The sequence below is a fragment of the Nestor notabilis genome, unplaced genomic scaffold (genome assembly GCF_000696875.1).
Source record: "Nestor notabilis isolate BGI_N333 unplaced genomic scaffold, ASM69687v1 scaffold4715, whole genome shotgun sequence".
In the NCBI taxonomy this organism is placed as follows: Eukaryota; Metazoa; Chordata; class Aves; order Psittaciformes; family Psittacidae; genus Nestor; species Nestor notabilis.
The window spans coordinates 20835-41403 of NW_009928668.1; the positions used below are offsets into that span (position 1 = coordinate 20835).

General features: G+C 37.7%; 1 protein-coding gene across 4 annotated transcripts in view; it reads right to left on the reverse strand.

Moving 5' to 3' along the window:
- Positions 1-15653, reverse strand: part of RNF111 (ring finger protein 111) — a 33231-nt gene extending 17578 nt beyond the window's left edge. For all 4 annotated transcript variants that reach the window (XM_010014607.1, XM_010014609.1, XM_010014608.1 and 1 more), the window contains exons 1-4: positions 14777-15653; positions 7428-7554; positions 3415-3578; positions 100-318 (exon numbers count right to left, since the gene is read on the reverse strand). In XM_010014607.1, coding sequence (XP_010012909.1) covers positions 100-318; positions 3415-3578; positions 7428-7554; positions 14777-15653 — 1387 coding nt within the window. The remainder of the gene's footprint in view (positions 1-99; positions 319-3414; positions 3579-7427; positions 7555-14776) is intronic.
- Positions 15654-20569: the final 4916 nt, after the last annotated feature.

The following is a 20569-nucleotide window of genomic DNA, read 5'->3' on the forward strand; positions in this document are numbered from 1 at the left end:
GCCATTTAATCTCAATTAAAGAGAATGACTATTAACTTCCTTTACCTCCTTTGTACCAGGAGGCAACACAACAGTTTAGAAAGTTCTCATATTCTGTACCTCCAGGTGAACTACCAGCAGTGCCACCACTGGGAAGACTAGCAGTCGTCTCTGGTGTTGCAGAGGGCTGGATGTTGGAGACGTCTGGAGATGAATCAGAGGTCTGCTGAGATGAATCAGAGGTCTGCTCTGAGGTAGACCTACTAGAACTGTTACTGGTAGAAGAACTCGTGACCTGCGGCTCCACTCTAGCTGGTGTGGTTGGCACAACTGTCGGCTCTAGCAAAGTAAAAAAAGCTTTCATGTTCTTTAAGCTTTAAAAGCAGCTGGTTTGGTTTGATTGATTTTCTTTTGGTTTTCAGTTGGTTGGTTTGGGTGTGGTTTTGGGATTTGTTTGGTTCGAGTTTGTTTGTTTTGTTTTATTATTGCTGCTGGTTTTTTATTACTTTACAAGAAATTCTCAATTCTGGTCTTGCCAGATGCTAAGGAAGCTGGAACAAAAAAACCTGGCAGGTACAAAATACAAAAGTTAATTCTGTTTCACCTGTGTGTGGAAAAAATGTTCTTTTTGGTTTGTTTTTTTTTTTTAAACAAACTCAAATTTGAAGGATAAACAGAAAATCAATTCCCAACCAAATCTGTCATATTAAGTTTTATTTACTGAATAAAGTATTACTGGAAAGGAAATTAAATTACTTTGGTACTTTATGATTAACACATTTGCTGAAATCTTTTATAAATCCACAGGCAAACTACTCTCTGATTATTACCATTTTTTTAATGCCTACAAAGTGCAGAAAGACTTTTAGATAACTAACCAAGAGCAGCATAATACCATCTAAACTAGCAGTGCCACTTTACAAACTTCAGTCATTCCAGATGCAGAGTATCAAAGGCTAGAAGCAAGATACACTTGGTTTCTGGTCTCAATTAAAAGTTGATTCATTACATCAGTATTTGAAACTTCTGTTAAAAGTACATACGTGTTCATTTTGTATATTGTAAAGGTAATAGTTGAGAATATATTTTATATACAGGGAAATAGACCAAACACTTCATAAATCTTGTTCTCTACTACACAACTGTAAACAGGTTAACATTTAAAAGGATACTTGGTGGCAAAATTCAGATCTAGTCTTTAAAAAGTGTGCCTTTGACTGCAAGTCTGAAGTTTATCTCTGATTAGTGAACAAGGCAATGACATGATTAGGAATATGAGATACCATAAAAGGGAATCTCATCAGAAACAGCTCAGGTCTGCTTTGTCAGTAAAGATGTCTGTATGGATATCAGGAGGAAAAAAAAAAAAAAAGAAGACATCAAGACACTTCAAATACTTCTTTTAAACAAAGTCTCAAAACAAAATATGATTAGTTTTCAAGATTTCTCTCTGCATCTAGTAGGTATAGTCAGCAACTCAAAGGAATAAACATATCTCTCTTCTTGCAAGTCTTTAAACTCATTACATTAAAAAAACCATGACCTGTTACCTACATTTAAAATCCTATGGGTTTTAATGTGGCATTCAAATATACCGCATTTTATTTACAGGAAAACATTTTGGGAGAAATGTATTAATGTTCAAATGCAGAAAAAAACCCAGCATGTGTAGGGACAACTATAGCCTAACATTGCCATGTGATCACACAGTGGCTCAAGACTGGATGCTAATATGTTCTGAAAGCAATCCTGCAGTCAGACAGTTCTCAATTCTAACAGCCTCAATCACCCTGCTAGCCTGTTGCTGTGTGGACTAACCATCAGCAACACAGACAGTTCCGTCCCGTCTTAAATATACACATTACAAAAGTAAAAGTTCATTCAGCAATAGCCTTTTTAAAAGTAATTTGGTTCCTGAATTTAAGACTAAATTCAATAATTTGAAGTGTTTAAAGAATAAAATTAAAGCAATAGGTGGCCTCTATTCTGCTCTTGTGAGATCCCATTTGCAGTACTGTGTTCAGTCCTGGTGTCCTCAACATAAGAAGGACATGGAGCTGCTGGAGCAAGTCCAAAGGAGGCCGTGAGGATGATCAGGGGCTGGAGCACCTCCTGTATGCAGAGAGGCTGAGAAAGTTGGGGCTGTTCAGCCTGGAGAAGAGAAGCTGCATGGAGATCTCAGAGCAGCTTTCAGTATCTGAAGGGGGCCTACAAGGATGCTGGAGAAGGACTCTCCATCAGGGACTGTAGCGATAGGACAAGGAGTGATGGGTTCAGACTTAAACAGGGGAAGTTCAAGTTAGATATAAGGGAAAAGTTCTTTACTGTGAGGGAGGTTGCCCAAGGAAGTTGTGAATGCTCCGTCCTTGGCAGTGTTCTGGGCAGGCTGGACAGAGCTTTGGGCAACATGGTTTAGCGTGAGCTGTCCCTGCCTATGGCAGGGGGGTTGGAACTAGATAATCCTAAGGTCCTTGCCAACCCAAATCGTTCTATAATTTCCCTTCATTGATAGAGTTATGATACTTCACATTAAATCTATAAAGAAACGAGTCTGTAAATCAACCCATCCTCTTCCTTAAAAACCATCAGAAAACAAAACCAATTACAAACTCTTCCAACTCTCCAACCCACCCCAAAAATCAAGACAACTTGAAGAATAAGATATTGCAAGATACTAGCCTGCAATATACTCAGGGATGGAAGCACAACAGGACAAAACTTCTGTTAAAAATTAAAAGTGACATGAACCCAAGAAATCCCCCAAACCACCACCAATAACAAAAAATAGAACTGCAAAAAAAGTACAAGAGCTTTAGTTCTTCCTACTCAACTTCTGACAATACATGGAAGTTGCTCTTACGACTTTCAGCTGAAACAGATTTATTAAATGCCAGCAGATTTTAATGTTAGGAAACAAATAAAGGTTGCAGCTTCAGAAACCTAACAAACTTTACTAGTTTGGGGTTATTGGTTTGTCTTCTGGCTTGTTTGGTTTTTGCTTTGCTGGGGATTTTTTGGTTTTGGTTTCTTCTTGTTCCTTTTTTAAAATAATTTTCACTCCAAAGCCTGCAAGAACAGTAACTATTCCAAAGCACAGGGAGCAATAGATTTTACTTCTACAGTGTTGTATTGAAGTGCATATTATAAAAGAAGTCGTTCCAACCTTTTCTGTAATTTCAGCCTTCAGACACACACCACACACACTCAGGTCAGTTTTGGAAGAAAAAATACATCTAGTAGACCCACTGGGAATGGATAAACTTTTAATTTTAAAAGTAAAGCCACAAGAGAATTTTCTGACAGGCCTGGTTTGTTTAGAATTAAGACATTTTCATAGAATGGTGTGTTGTAACCGATGCAATTAACTTCTCTCCCCTTACACTGATCATCCTGCTTCTGTAAAAGGAAGAGATTTCTCCGATCAGTGCAACTTACCATCTTCATCCACTGTAAGGTCCACTACTTCTGCTGCATTCTGTCTCAGTGGCTGTATGACTGTGGAGATCCTACTGCGGTTCCGCTGTTCTTGAGGTCGTGTAGTATGAGAACCAGAGTTTTGTCCCCAGTGTGATCTTGCATGTCCAAGTGTTGAACGAGACCTTAAAACAAGTTAACACCTTAAGCACTGAGCTCATTTTTGCCATTATTAATTTTTCTCCTCAGTGTTTGAGAAGATTTGTAGTATTTTTTACTTATTATTTAGTATTTTTATTACTAGAAAAGCATTTTGTTGTGTTGGAATACCCCATTGCTCCACATTCACTACGTGTGTACTTACAAACATTACTGCAGCCTTTACCAGATAACATAATGGCAAATACCCAACAGGCAGAGTTTAAAGGTCTTTAAACCATGTTTCTGTGAAATGCATACAGGAAAGTTATAAAAAATTCACTGTGAAGCTCTACAACCACAGACAGGCAGCAGTTACATCTGATGTCATGTTTTACCTTTGTTAATAGTAAATGAAGAGTCCCCAAATCCTACACTATTCCTATGCAGTCTGAAACAGCAGATTTATGAATGCTGACAGAACTGTAAAGACAGCGAACATTTGTAAACATTAAGTTCTTCTGCATGTTAACTTGTGACAGGATATTTTCAGAAGGTAATTTCTCTATTTTAAATTTCAAAAATGTCCTGAAAGTGCAAAATCTCTGGACTTTTCTCTCTTGAATATTATGTTTCTCCTCTCCTCAAAGACCAAGCACGACTTCATGTAACACTTAAATGAGGAGATGTGGTCTGAGGAGAGAAAAATCATAAGCCTGTAACCCCTGCCTAAGGACATGGTTTTATCTCTGTTGCATAACACTTAGCACCTCTTCTATTCAATTCAGCCATACAAACCCAAGCACTCAAACCAGTGATGCTTTGGAATTTAAGTTAAGAGGGTACTGTCTGTAATTAAGAAAATATTTTTACAGCACGGTATTTACCAGTTCACTGTTAAAAACCTCTGACTCTCTGGTATTTACATAAATCAAGTGTCTCTTATTTTCCAGTTTGGAAAAAACAATGTACTCAGACTTCAGAAATTCAGAAGAGGAAAGTGTGAAGAAAAGGGAATGACTTCACTAAAAACAAACCAAACCCACTGCACGTATCACCATGGAGCTCAGTCTACATTTCTCTCCTGCCTGTACTCCCTTTAACCCATTTGTGTAACTCACTAACAAAGATGAGTATATTTTCCTGTAACGCAAAAAGCATGCTCACTACAGTCTTCTCAACTGGCTTATACTTCCACTCCACTTCAGGAATCACTGTACTTCAAAGCTTGGGTCCAAAAATTTTCTTTCAAGTCTGGGTTCACATAATATCCAAATTGATTTGTTTGTGCTTTGTGTGTGTCCTACTAACACTCCAGAATGAAATTCACCTCTCTCGTCTCCTCTTTGGTGACCCAAGGTGCACTCTGGCAATACAAGGAGAGGTTAAGGTCTCACCTCCTACTTCATCTTCCCCTCCCCTGCAGTTAACTAAGATGGAAGATGCCATTTCTATGTTCCTTATCTACCCTGCCCACAACACATTCATAAAAGTGAAAGACTATCTTATGTACACTAACATGTTCCTGGTTCTACATCACAACAGATGCTTTGCCTCAACACTTCCAACACAAAACTGTTTTTGTTTTTGTTTCTAGCTTTTCAAAGTCTAAACACAAATTTTGAGTTTCTAAGAGATCCATGGGCTGTGGTGTCTGGAGAATGCTGTCTTCCTTCCTTGTTTCATCAGGTAGTTTTCTTCTATCCCACAAAAAATATTATATGACTAAAAGGAGGATTCAGGAAGAGACAGATTAAAACACCTCATGAATTTTCTTTCCTTCTCTCTGATCTTTAAGTACTAAAATGCCCAATAACCTTATACGCATGCTCGACCATCAGCTGACATTCAGGTACTAGCAAGTACATTCATACAAAAAAAAAACCCCCTGTATTCAAGTGAGTCCATTCCTTTCAAACTAAGTTTCACCCGTAAATTGTAAAATTTTCGGCATAGGAATTACTCTACGTGCAAAGTATAAATGACTAGTTCAGAAGTTTCTGACATTTCAGGCTCAAGATTTGAATTTAAGACTCTTCCTCCTCATAGCAAGCTTCCTGGAATTGTTCTCTATCTGTATTAAACAAGCAAACAAAACCAACCAAAGCTAAACACACAGAATCATTACTTTTTCCAATACAAAATAAAACTCAGTAATTCCTTTGATCTTCTCAAAATGTTTTCAGCTGAACGTTTTCAGTGCTGTCTTTTTGCAACAGTTGAGAGCAAGGACACTAAAAAGTTAAAGAGCAAAACCTAATTCAAGCAGTCTGTTACAATCTTAAAAAACATACCTAATCAAATGCCTTTGAGAAATCTGCATGTTAGAAGGTCTAACAAACTGAACGGGCCAGAAATTGAAATTCACCAGAAAGTTCCCTTGGTTCAATCTCCTTCTCACTTAAGACACTAGGAAAAGACAAGACTAACATCAATTAAAAGAGAGGCCTGCTGCTCCTGTTTTGGCTGGAGCGTTGCAGAAGGTAAGGTAAGAAATTAGTAATTTATTTTTTTTTCCAAGTCTTTCATAGCTAAAGCATAAAATACTCTCATTGGTGCTAGGAAGAGAGAAAGCCGTTTGTTTTTGAAAAGCATCTTATCTGTCTTTAATGAGATTTGAATTCATGTTCTACAAGCACATCACTTTCACCTAGCCTGAGTTTTTTACCTGTTAAAGCTTCACATGCAAGTTGTAAGAGGCTAAAGCATTGACCTGATATAGCTCAAGTCTTTCCAAGCATACATGTTGTTCAAATACATTCATGTGGATAAATCAACTGCTTCTGCATGTCACACACATTTTCCTGTGTGTAAAAGAAAACAAAAGCTGCAGAATCAACAGATGCTCTGTTTTGAGGTGATCTGCAAATCTGTTGATTCTGCAGCTTTTGTTTTCTTTTACACACAGGGAAATAAAGAAATATTGTTGAAGAAATTAATCTTTTAAGATGTTGATTTCTCTTATCTCTCCCTGCTTCTTCTTTGCTATAGACTGAAGCTGTATATTTTTGAGAGTATGACATCCTTTGTATGCTGGAGTTTAACAAACAATTTAGTTCCAAGTGTTCATGAAATCTACATTATTCACACATTTGTCTTCAACATAAAATTGGCTTGTTCAGTGTGATATTTATTGCAGTAAGTGATTCTTGCAGGAAAACTTGTAATTTTTAATTAAAAATTGCATCAGTGAAAGCACCGTCTGACAACAAACAGATGGAATATTTTCATAATTTACTGCCTATTGTTCCTTTTGTCATTATTTTATAAAAAAAACGTAGACTTATTCTTCATATTCTACAATTTTGTCTTCATGTTCACAAATCTGTAAACATACACAATAGGCAAGCATCTCCAACAGTCCCCCACACATGGCATTTTCACGTTTTCTTCAAGGAACTCCACTTCAGTATATTCCTCAAAATCTAACGAATACGGAACAGAACTTCCAGAGAGGCATGAAAGAACAGGAAAGCATACAGAGCAGAAGCTTCAGAAGAGTAGGATGCTTTCCTGAGAAATGCTCAACTAATCCTTAGTCAGCTCAGCCTACATTTGCTCACTGTAGGAGCTGCACACAGTAGTAGAGCTTTGCTTCCCCAAAATTCTGTCCATCGTTCACGCTAACTACAACCACCTCAACAATTCCCAGTTAGCTGAATTGTCAAGCTTTGGCAAAGCTGTAGTTTGGGGCTATAAATTTTGGAGGTTTTGTTGGTTGTTTTTTTGTTTGATTGGATTTGTTTGGTTGGGTTGTTTTAAATAAAAAAATGCATGCTATGCATCCTGGTTAGAATTCCTGTGCCACTGCCTTAGGCGCTTTTAATGACACAGAGCCTTGTGACAAACCTGGACTCAACCAAAACTGCATTAAGACAAAGAGATGCAAATCTCACCTGTAGCTTTCACCAACTGTGACAATCTCCACTTCACTATCAGTTGAGGTAACATTTATTTCTTCATTAGCAGTAACCTGGGGAGTGGAGGATGCTTCAATCACCACAACATCTTCATCAATACTTCCTGATGAGGAAAAAATAAGAAGAAAGTTTGTATGTTTCATGTGTCTCAGGAGCTGTCATTACAAGGGACTGTTTTTTTACTAGACTTAAAATGCATGTAGGTAGAGAATGTCACTGTGTATGTCAAAATTTTAAGTGTAACTGCCAACTACACAACCTAATTATTGAAAGGTATCAATTCTGCTGGAAAGGTTGAAGTAAAAGAAAGAGAGGCAGAAGATGGAGGTGGGGGTGTAGATACGCAAGCTTACATTCTGCTGTGTATTGGAAGCAATTACAGTGAATTCTATTAGATTTAACATCAACAAAATTCAGTCACCTGATATAAAAACAAAATAAGCTTTCAAACTAGCAAAGCAGTGGTGGTTTGTTATGATTAATAGGTTTTTTTTTTTAATTTTTTTGTAGGTATTAAAGTCTCAAAACTAAACAGTGGCAATAGGAGAAAATACTACGCACCAACTAATAAGTGTTAATTTATTTCTATAACAAAATGAAAACTACAAATCCATTGGTGTTTATAAACGTCTTTACATCTACACTTTCAGTGGCATTCACAATCATGTGTTAGAGGAAGTTAAAATGAAACTATAAATGGTAAAGAAACAACAACCAAAACCCCACAAAAATCAATTTAGAGACAAGTTTTGATAGGAAACAAGTTCCACTTCAGGACGAATGACTGAAGTTCCAGCCCAATACTCAGATGCATGGAAACACTTCTCTACAGCTGTAATACTGAAAGTGGCAAGTTTGAGCTACCTAGAATACTTAAATTGAGCTATGGATTATTCACTATAGTAATAGCACAGGGCCAAAAGAACTTACTAAGTAAATGAGCTAGATTTCTTGAAGAAATCTGCAAATTTCAAAATGGTAGTTTGCTATTTCTCAGCTAAGCACTTTAAGCATTTGCTCTTAGATTCTGTATGGATTGAATGTTCTCAGCTGCTCTACCCCATGGCAAGTCAGGGCAGATTATTTCTTCTTCTCCCTCTTCCTCCATCAACATTTTTGTGTTGTGAAAAAACAAGCTGCACTCCTTATTTTCCAATGGCCTTTATCTGTTTCTGGTCATACTTATCCCAGAGACACTGGTGCCTGAAGATACAAAGAGCAATGCTTCCAAATACGGATACTCACCAAATTCTCACAATATTTGACAAAATTAATTCTCAGAACTTGAAAATTTTGGGAAAAATTGAAAACATCCGTGTCTAACAAACACAGCCAAACGCTAAAATTTAAAAACAGAGAGGCCAAAATGTATTAGCTAGTGTAAATATTACATGTCAGATACTGAAGGAATTTTACAATACACAATTTCAAACGAGACAGACCAAGCCATAAGCGAAAACAGAAGAGATTTAAAATAAGCAGTCACATTCCTGTCACAGAGACAGCTCATTTTGAGTTACAAGCTTTCACTGGATCAAGCAAGGACCTGCTGAGGTCTACAGCCTCTCTGCCAGCTGCAGCAAGCACAACTATGCAGTCAGAGCAGAAAGTCCAGGCTACAATCTCTAACTGAAACTCCTCCCACAACCCAGCATCCACAACAGCGTTACAGATGTCAGAGAGCACTTCCTTGTCTATTCAATGCTCATGGGCAGCTGTCAGCAAGTATGTCTTATGCTTTTTTTCACTTGCTGGTACTTTGTATCTTATAGTAATTCAGCATAAAACAGGTAACACTATGAATAAATATCCTACTAGTGTTGACAAGAACTCCTTCCTTCAACTTTCCAACTTCTTGAATTAGGTGTGAGCACTATGCCCTGCTCCCAAGCCCTGGTAATACTAGCATAGCTAATGCCATTCTGAAGCAAGCAGCCATTCTCTGTGACTGAGCAAGTCACATACTCATTCTGTTTCTCCCCGTTCTCAGGCTCTGAAGGTCCTGAGAACCAAGCAGACAAACCAAAGATACTACTTCTTCCCCTTCCAAACAGCCTCAGGATTCCTGGGTGCCAGGACAAGTACTCCCCTCCTTGTTGTCCTTGAAGGTCCCAGGCACCCGGCCAACCAGGTGTTGTTGATGACTGTCACAGAGCAGGAAAGCATAACAGCACACAGAGCACTGTCTATAACATCACCAGTTACAAATCTTAAATGGGAACATGGACCAGAACTGTTGCTGGACAGTGAGAACTGTGACCCCCAGTGGCCAGGGACACCCCCACCATCGGCTGCTTCCTCCGAGGACCGACTCACTCAGTCTTTTATATGATTTTTTAGTCTAGATTATGATTGTTACATTGATACCAGCAAAACACACTAGAATTTGACCTGATCTGCAGATGGTCCAGGTGATTAGACATTGTAAGATGTGTTATAAACTCTGTATGACACTACTTACAGATTGTACTGTATTGATTCTGCTTGTAGAAATATTGTGCCAATCTAATAATAAATTCTGTGCTATGCTAATCATAACATCCTGCTAACAAAATAAATCTTTAATTGTGACTGATTTAGAGCTGTCACCATTCTGACACGGATCCCTAAAAAAACCTGCTGGTTCCCTTACCACACTTGTTAGAAGATGACAGTTTTTCTGTACCTGAGACTTATTTGGAATACACTTTCAACAGCAGCTGTCCATGATGGGAGAAATTTTCAAAACCACACAAATTGCTTGGAGTCTGCACCCTAGTGGAAAAGACAGTCCACAGAATTGTCTGCCTGTGAGCCATGCATTAGGCTCATCCCAAACTCTACTGACTGTTCTTAACCAAGCACATAAATCTTAGTTCTATCAGCGATGTTACAGCAAGCCAATTGTAAAAGTAGCATCCTTAAAGCACAGAAAGCTGCATCAGCTACAGGGAAGTGCTGAAGTCAATTCCACGCTGACTTCTATTAGGGTAGCTATTTAAAGCTCCGATTCACAGTAACTAGATATAGCAACAGTGGTTAATGTCGACTGCTCACAAAGCCAGGTGCGTCTTTCCTCACCACTTGCCAGTTCTTTCCCAAGCCCTGACTATACAAAGGCATGATAAAAAGGATCTGTATTCACTTCCTTGTCCACTAATGCTGTTGTGATACAAGCTCTGAATTATGAGCTGCATCTGTCACTGTGAGAAAAGGAGTGCATATGCTGTAGTTTTAGGAGGGATTAAATAACTGAAAAATAATCAACTCTACAACAGGCAACCCATTTCTACTCAATACATGTTTATCTCGAAGCTGTTAAAATAATCTTAACATGAGTGGTGGTATATGTTTAATATTTTCACCAGCCTCTGGTTTTTAAAATACTGAATGCCTACATTCAACATTTGGGAAAACAAATACATTAGAGGAATCAAGAGGGGGTTACTGAATAAACTCAGTCTAAGCCGCTCTGAACAAAAACTGGAGCAGCTTCTCAACAGCACTATATTCTAAAAGAAGAGGAAAGGCCTGTCTAGTACTAGCTGCTCAAAAATATCAAAGTAACATGTCAGATCCCGAAGGAATTTCAAGTGCTATCAGGTGAACAATTTATGACAATGCAAAATTCTACCCAGCTTTTTTTTTAAAACAACACTGTCTCATTTCCTGGGGTTCAGCTTCACCATGAAATCAGAGTATGTGAAGCTAGAAACTTGTTCCAATTTTAGCTTTGGCTAGATTTCACTCCACAGACTGGCTGTCTCCAAATGGCACCCCCAGTCCTTTAAATCCAAGCTGAAAACCCAATACCTGTACAACCATATCAGAAAATACACACTGCAACATTACAGAGATCCAATTACAGGAAAAGCTGAAATTTTGCCACCTTTGACAAGGGAAGTCAAAAGAGGATTCTCTCTATAGGTGCGTATACAGGTCCTCCAAGGGTTAGAGGAAAGTTTCTGAGCTACCTAAACCAAACACAAAATCAAAACTCACATTTCACAGCAAAAATGTTGCTGCTTGCAGTCATTTTAACTTTAAGACCAGTAGTTCAATTAAAACCAACTGATCAACATTCAGACTAGCATACGCCTGAAAGCACTTGAACCTTCAACTCTAACTGTATTGTTAAACTACACATAATTGTTCTTACATTGCCCTCATGCCCTCAACTCTCCTCCATCTCCTCAGTGAGGTTCATCTGGTCATCCCACATTTAATGATGACAGCTGCCTTTTATGGCAAACAGTTAATTCCCAGGCGTTGGGATTTTGTACTTGTTCAATACTCTCTCACTCCCAAAGCACAGAGTTCTACCTTTCCTGATAGAAAAAGAAAAGGAGGAAAAACCCTATATAGTGTTGTTTAGAGCTTTGTTTGGGTTTTTCTTGGTAAAGGTTTTCTAAAAGGATGTGTAGAAATAAAACACACCGATCAAAACACAAAATCAACACCAAACAAAAATCCCCATCCACACATCTCCCAATTTTCCAAAAATAGCCAAGTTAATAACTCTAACTACAACAACTAACCTACTAAACACTTATTTGGTTAGAAAGATCTGTTACTGTCATTTCTTGCAGTAATCAGAAAGAAACATTATCCGGCACAGTTCTTTAAATGCACTGTAACTTTAGATAATCCTCAACATGCAAAGAAATATTTTGTGACATATCCTTAATACAAATTGCTGTTAAGTAGGCTACAAGACTAATCACATCTCTTTTACACCTGTTTATTAAAAATTCAGTTATTACAATATATTTTTGTATTTTCTTCTCTGATTATTATTATTTTCCTGCTTTAAGTCTGTCCTCTGGTACCTTTACGTATATGCTGCTGGCCTTACATACTTAGCAGAAGCTCTTTGTCCTTCAGTGTGACTTCAGCAGATGCATATGTAACCTTCACATGCTCATCTAGAGAAAAAAATTCTTCCCTAACATTACCTGGCCAGAGTAGCATTACTAGCAATACAACCCCTTCCTCCTATAGAAGCACCATCCTGCTTGCTCACTATACAGACAAGTTGCATAGCTATTTTTCCAGCTGGCCCCATTTCTGTCCCAATTAACTCAGTAACTAGAAATGCCTTATATAACAGCAGAAGGCTACAGAAAGCGTTAATCACACTTTCATTTTACTAAAAATAGGACACTTTTATACAGGAAGTCTGCTCAACTTCCCACTTTATCTGCAATGTAAATAAAATGCTCAAAACCTTTCCATCAATACATATTTCCACTAGAAAAAGAAACAATACAGCATTCACATACTCTAAGCCAAAATTACTTCTCAGCTCACTGCAATGTGTTAGTCCTGAAGTACAGCCAGCTTAATACACATTCTTTAAGACATACCTTATTGCAGTTACAACTGATGTCAGTGTTTTAATCTAAAATTAACTGGTGCAGCGCTAATCATTTTTTCATTCATGACATGAGAATAAACATTTCATAAATGAATTAAGCATGCTTTTCAAGTAGTATCAAAACCTAGTCATTGGACAACGCACTTTTCCACGTAACTACATGAAACAAAGCGCAAGTTCCAGTCTTCCTACCATCAAAACAACACTGAATTACCATAAGTTCCCTGAACAGTTTGAATATTTAATGATTCTTACATAAATTTTTTACAGAGATCTCTCTTCAGAAAGAATCTTTTGAAATGCCTGTGGAAAGCCTCACTAATGGAAATACTTCAAGGGAAATAAAAGCACAGAAATTGTATTAATTGAATTTGTGTTAGAATAGGTAGTAGTTTTTAACAGTTCAAATAAACTAAACAATTTGACAATTCTCTCTTTAAATACACTTTATCATGGTTAGAAATAGATGGTCACCTAAGAAGCCATAACCTATATTTTCTCATCTGTATATACACCAGTGTCATCGCTGCATGGTGCTCTGTGTGGAGACTTGTTAATGGTCCTGCATCATTTCACAGTTACATGAAACTCCATCCTCTCCAAAAATGAGAGCAAATTATTAACTCAGGAACAGAAATGTTAACACAGTAGTTTCCCAAACTGGTTTTTAATATGCATGTATGCATACCCCCACACCTTAAGTATTTACAAATCATACCTTTCAATATGCTCGAACATGCATGCCAGATGTAACTTTTTAGGCTTAAAAAAAATTACATTTCTCTCGCCACAAATACGCACAAAGATAATTAAGGCTGTGCAATAATTCTTCTGTTTCAGAATTATTTATGCAGACAAATTATTTACTGCAAACAAAAAAAAGAAGCCTGTCCTTGTACTTTGAGTAATTTTTTTCTTTGAGGAATGACCAGCAGTCTGAGATGCGGTTTCACTTTCTAAAAGGTATCTGTCATTAGGCAAAACTCATGGTTGTGCAGGTTAACACTATGCTGTGTCCTATGTATCTACTTTCACATGCTCTCTAAAAAGCTGAAATGATAAAGAGAAGGCACTATTACAACATTGTGAATATTATAGGTCCCAGTCTTGGAGCTGCCTTTCACTTGGCAAATTTAAGATGAAAAAGGTCCAAGAAAATTGGTAAATGGGAAAAAAAAACCCAACAAACCCAAACCACCACACACACACACACACACACACACAAAACCCCCACAACAAAATCCAATCAAAAAACCCAAACATCTCCCCCCCCCCAAAAAAACCCACAAAGCCCACTGCAAACATTCAAGTATGCCCTTATATACTGTGTCAAGACATACCAGAGAAACACCTATGTAAATCAACTGCAAGATTATTGCATTCAGTTTATCTAGGTAAAACATTTGATATATATTCAATACTTCACTTTTCACAACTTCAGACCCTAGAATTTTCTACAACAATACTAAAGCTACCTTCAACTGAATCCTATTTCAGGCTCTTATCACAATGACCAATTCCCCCTCCCTCCCCAATTTTTTTTTAAGTTGTCAAGTGCAGTTAATTAGGTATTAGCAGATATTTCTACATTCTGAAACCAGGGAGAACTGTTATCCCCACAGCCAGTTAACAAAGCTATTGCAGCTCAAATTTTTAATTCAACTCAACAGCTAAAATAAAAAAGGGAACAACTCCACAGCATGTGACTAATCAGGTTCAGCAACCTTCCAGTACAGTGTTCAGAAACCATTAACTTTACCTATTAAAGATCCTGGCTTTGTTGTATTTTACTGGAAGTTCTGAATGTTCTTTTCCCATCAAGAATTTATGTTCAGATTACTTGCAGTAAGTCTATTTGTAATAGGACTTCTATAAACACACAAGAACTGCTCCAAAGCACTTACAAACAAAGCATATTGTACATGAGGAATGCTCATTAATCAAAAGTACCTCAGGAATTTAGCTTTACCTGAAGGAACAGCTGTACTGTTCTGGTGGTTTTCACCAGGCGACACGAATAAGTCTTCCTCCCCTTCGGTAGATGAACTGGAAGAAGAATCACTAGTAATATCATTCTCACTGGAACTGCTAGAACTGGGCAGTAAAGCATACTTTCTTTGAGCTAACACTTCCCGCTTTTTCCTCTGCATTAACATTCGTTCTTTTTGGTTCTGTGTCCTCTGCGATGAACTTGTTTTCACAAATCTCTTCCTATATGGAAGTCTTCTTAAAGAACTGCTGTGAAAACAGGGCCTTTTCATTAATAGCCCAGATACAGAGTCTGCCTCAGTCCGAGGCCACTTTTGTGACCTTGCACTGTGAGTTCTACTCGTAGCATTCAATACTGCCTGAGGGTGTCTTACAGGAGCATCTTTTTCTTCATCAGATGTTACTGTGTCAGAGTCTCCAAAATGTAGGCTAGATGAAGGTGAAGAGATACAGTCACTAAAAGAAGAATCATTGTCTTCACTCTGTGTTTCTAGACGCTGTCTTAATCCTATGATTTCTTGGTTTTCCTTGTTAGGACAATTTTGAGTATACGAAGGACCAGCCTGCTGGCTCTTGCGTTTTTTTCGCACCACAACACTTTTGTCTTGGTCTGTACGGTTGCCATTCATGTCCTTTTGCTTTTGAGAATCACCACATAAGTGAGAGAACTCATTCCCTACTTTACTGGCAATCATCTCAACTTCCGCCGGGAAGCTTTTGGCTGCCCCAGTAGGCTCAGGGTTCAAGAGGATCCCCTTCAGACTCTCCTGTCTCTTTGGTGCATCAGAAGGAACTTCACTCTTCATATCCGCTTTTAGAGTATAGAGTATATTACATTCAGGAGTCCATTTAGACATGGAAAGTTTAAAGAAAGGCCTAGAAATAAAAACAGATATGCATCAAGAAAAAGAAGCATCAGATTTTGATAGCAAAACTGAACTAGAAGTAATTCACTGTTAAGACTAACCCCCTGGTGGGAAAAGCAAAACAGCAGTAACTGAAGTACGATGTTTCATAATGGTAAGAATGCTGCTTGGTAATGTAATTTTGAAATAAAACAGAACTCTTATAACTTGCATTGAAGGGGAGTTCTTATAGCCAGCGAAGACATCATAATTTTCACAAAGAAATGTATACTGCCTGCAAAACGTATGGACAATGTCTGCTTTACAGGCTGCAGCTTACAGAATTTACATAACTTTCAGCTAAATATCCATGAACTAAACTGCATTCTTAAATAAGTCTTACATCTCCCTCCACTGCTACATATATATGGATAGTAAATACCTTGAACACAACACATGGTACATTATGGCGACAACTGCGCTATAAAAATCAGTTACTTAGAATCGATGGTTCTTTTCTGACATGAAAAGAAATAGAACAGGAGAGATTTTGAACCTTTTTTTTTGGGGGGGGGGGTAAAGTAATAGAAATCCATTTATTACCTAGAATTTCTTAAAAAAACCCCACCAAAACAAACCACCACATAAGAATAGTGTCGTGTACAAAGCTATTTTCAGTCCATGTGATTTTAACTCTATCTTGCAACAGCAACTCAGCATATCACATGTTCCCTTAAGAGCTGGTACCAGGCAAGTTCCCCTCCCTGTCAAAATATTAGGCTGTCAACATACAACAGTGCAACATTAGCCTTAAAGACTGTTTCAAAGAAAAACTTCTGTACTGGCAGACTAGTGAGAGACACAAGCAACAGTAAGCTCTGTAAGATACTCACCTTCAATCTACTTCATCTGGCATCTCTGCCTTCTGTTTAAATTCCCCAAAGGAAGTGACAAAAGAATTTGGTTCCCACTGTGATAAACCACTGAAGTACTCTTTACTGTAACTAGTATCACTTTTTTTGTGCCTCAGATGAATAGGATTATAGCACACATTTGACACTTGTACTACTTAAGCAGTCACACATTCCCTCTTTCTTCCCTCACCACTTGTTTGAAGGAACATCTCCTATGCTCTTCTAAGAAATGTTTATGCACTGAACCACAATATAGAGCTGATCCACCTGAAAGATCAGTTTCCCAACCTGATCAGACACCAATCCATCATGTAAGCATTCAAACAGCTACACCTAGCTTCCAGCAGGTTGTGCTGAACTACCAGAAGACTGCTAAAGAAAAACATACACAAGTATACCTAATGTGGAAATGAGGCTCCTTATGCAGCACAGCTGGAATATGCATGAAGCCACAAAAAAAGTCTAAGGTAGCAACAGTAAGATGTATGGCAAATTAAGTAGCATTGCCTACTCGGGTCCATAATCTCCTGCCTGTACCTCCAAATTCTTCAAAATGCTAACATATTCTTCTATTTGGTACTAATATTTCTAGTACTTTGTTTATTTTGTCATAGAATGAATCAATACAAGACTGAGACTTCTGAACTGAGACAAATCAGCATTTCTTACGTTGTTTCACAAACTGGTGCTTTCAGGAGCAGCTGTGAGCTACTTGTTCCTAACAGACCTTGAAGAATGACTTATCTTAGCTTGTAACAGGTATAAGCTGATGCATTATCTTAGACAGCCTGTGCTCTCTTCACAGCCATAAGCAACTAATCCAGTTCTTCAAGTGATGTAATCAGGAATCAAAATTTTGCACAAGGCATATTTGCTGCAATACTAACATCTAAAGAAGCATAAATTCACTCTATCTTTCTGGAGATCCAAGAATCTTGTGGATCACAGAATACTTAGGGTTGGAAAGAACCTTAAGACCATCTTGTTCCAACCTCCCTGCCATGGGCAGGGTCACGATCCATTTCAATGTTCTCACTAGAAATTCTACAGACATTTGTAACAATTATTATTAAATGTGAGGCCTATACCCTGTGGTACCTGAGAAAGTGATGCTGTTTCCTACTGGAATTATAGCAAATGTTTTATATCAGTAAGTCAAAAGCTAACCACATGCATGTTGGACTAAACCTCCTTTTGTCAGTATATACAACAGAACAGGTTCTTACTTCATCAAAGTAGGAAATATTTCTTATTTTCAAGTGTTAAATGGAAGATTTGCATTCTGGACAATATATATATTTAATTGCAATAAGTTTTAGCAGAATGCACTATATAAGGCTACCTTCTTCTCGAGGACTGAAAAACAGCAGTTGCAAAATTGGAAAAAAAACTTGGATTAAAGAGCGTTAAGACAGATCTACATGGTAAACAAAGAAGCCTCCATTAAAGCTGTGAAATTCTATCTACCCTTCTCTGCTCCTGACAGCTCCCGAGGAAAATACCAGCTCTCCCCTGCTCCTTTTTGGGCATGTACTTACCCTCAGATACAAGCACCACCTTTCTCTGGTAAAATTAAGTTCAAGACTTCCATTTTATAGGATTTCTAACAAGCACTGCCTGTTCCCTGTGTGTCACAAGCACACAGAGAACAAGCAGTACGTGGCCTTTCCCTCATCCTCACAAGGTCACCTTTAAGGCAGTATTTCTCTTCTGTTATTTACACACCACTGTTTTACAGAAATGCAACACTTAGTCTAGTCAACCTATTCCAGGGTCCAAAAGCAAGCCAGCCCCTCCTGCAGTTACACCATATTTCACCTCAAGTTTTAGAAAATCCACAAAATCTTTCAACTGGGGGGAGGGAAGTGAATTTATTCAGAGAGCTTATTCTCTTCAAACAGTCATAACTTAGTATCACATACTACAAGTCCAGCCTATACACAGCAGTTTCCTGTCCTTTTAACATAATAAAGGGATCAATTTTATTTAATTCTAAAGTTTTTTTTAAGAAAGAAAAATCTATCCATGTTCTCATGAAGCGAGCACAATCAGGGGCTCATTTAGAAAAGACTCAGCTCTACCCACTGGAGTGCCCCCCCCTTTTATTGTTAAACTCTGGTGTGGAAATCTCCATCAGCATCAAAGTTCTGCATTCTGAATGTGCTTATCTCTGTATAAACGCTGTTTACTTCAGCACAGAGGCAATTGTGCTGAAATACAGATATTTAAGTTACAGCAAAAAAATTAAAACAAGAAAGTTTAGCACTTTGAGAAATATCAAACTATTGTAAGACGGCAAAACACCTAAACCATCATATAGTGAAAACTAGTGCACCTGAAACACTATTTACTAGCTTAGTTTTATTCCAACAAGCAGCCTAGATATAATAGCCAGTGAACTGAGATTCAAATGTTTTGTACATCTGCACTGTTACAACCATGGAAAAAGTCTGCAGTAACTCAACTGAGTAATCAAGAACTCTTCATTTTTGCTAACCAATACAGAGGACCACTAACTCACCGGAGAGCTGCTGGCTTCCAATTACAAATTACACCACTTAAATGTGAGTACATTTTTGAAGCGAAGGGTACCAATCAACAATGGCAAATAATTCATTCCTTCACTATTTAGAAATGATATAATAAACCTTTGAACAAAATATCTGACCAAAACAGACAGAAGCTGGAAGAGCTTATAGTTAACTAGATTCCAACCCAGTGTAAGTATTTTCAGTGGTTAGGCATAAGACATACCCAAACTACATACAAATCCAACGCTTTTACACAGAAGATGAAGTTTAAGAGGGATCACAAAAATCTTATGCAAATAATTAAGACTCATTAGAACGAGATCAACTGCTGTTAAACATTTAGAAGTTCTTATGAAGTGTCCCTCTAAAAGAGCTTACAGTTAACTAGATTCCAACCCAGTGTATTTTCAGTGGTTAGGCATAAGACATACCCAAACTACATACAAATCCAACGCTTTTACACAGAAGATGAAGTTTAAGAGGGATCACAAAAATCTTATGCAAATAATTAAGACTCATTAGAACGAGATCAACTGCTGTTAAACATTTAGAAGTTCTTATGAAGTGTCCCTCTAATTAAAAGTAGCACTCAGATTTTCCAAAGAGCAGCAAGATGCAGTAAGCTCAATAAGCATTAGTATTCCTCCTTCCTAATCAAAACATTTTGCCTCTTAACCTACAGAATCGAGACTTCAAGAGGAAAAACAGAGTAGTATCTTCTTTTAAGCCATTACGTCTCAATGGAGAGCTGTTAAGACAACTACCTGAAAAATATAAATAGATATTCCAACTGCCCCTCAAAAGTGTGTAACTCTGTTCAGAATCATGAAGTGTACATGACTTTTATCCATTCATGTCACAAATCAAAGACCTTTGATATTAATCATGTTAAGACATACAGCAGTGCAATAAAAATTATGCAAACTGGGGAAGTCTTTGAAAACCCTAAGTAAAAACTAGTTCAAAGTTTGAGATCTTTACAGCAGACAAGTTTATGATCACATATAAAAGCAGAACACATTTAAGTTACAAGAGGGAGCGAAATACTTTGTCATTAATTAATTCCACTACTAGCAATCAAAAAGATAGCATTGAAACACTATAAAACAGTGAAATGGTTTATTACGCAATGAACTTTTTGCTGTAAACTTGGTTGATGAGCACATGTAATCTCATCTACCATTACCTCAAAAATGTATTTTCAGTTACCTTTTAAAATAGGGTCAACTCCCTTCACTATCAAGAAACAACCTCCTTTTTAGGTGTCAGAAAGCACCTTGGTCAATTCTCTCAAGCTTGGCTATGGTCTGTACACAGTGCTTTCACACATGACCAGCCAACCACTTTGCAGAAAATGCCTCTCAACAACATGCTTCTTACATAACCCCAAATTACTGGTCTCTGTCCTGTTAGCGCGAAATACACCCCTAAACACAGGTAGCCAAGCAGTTTATTCAGCAAATACCTAGACTTCTAGCCAACT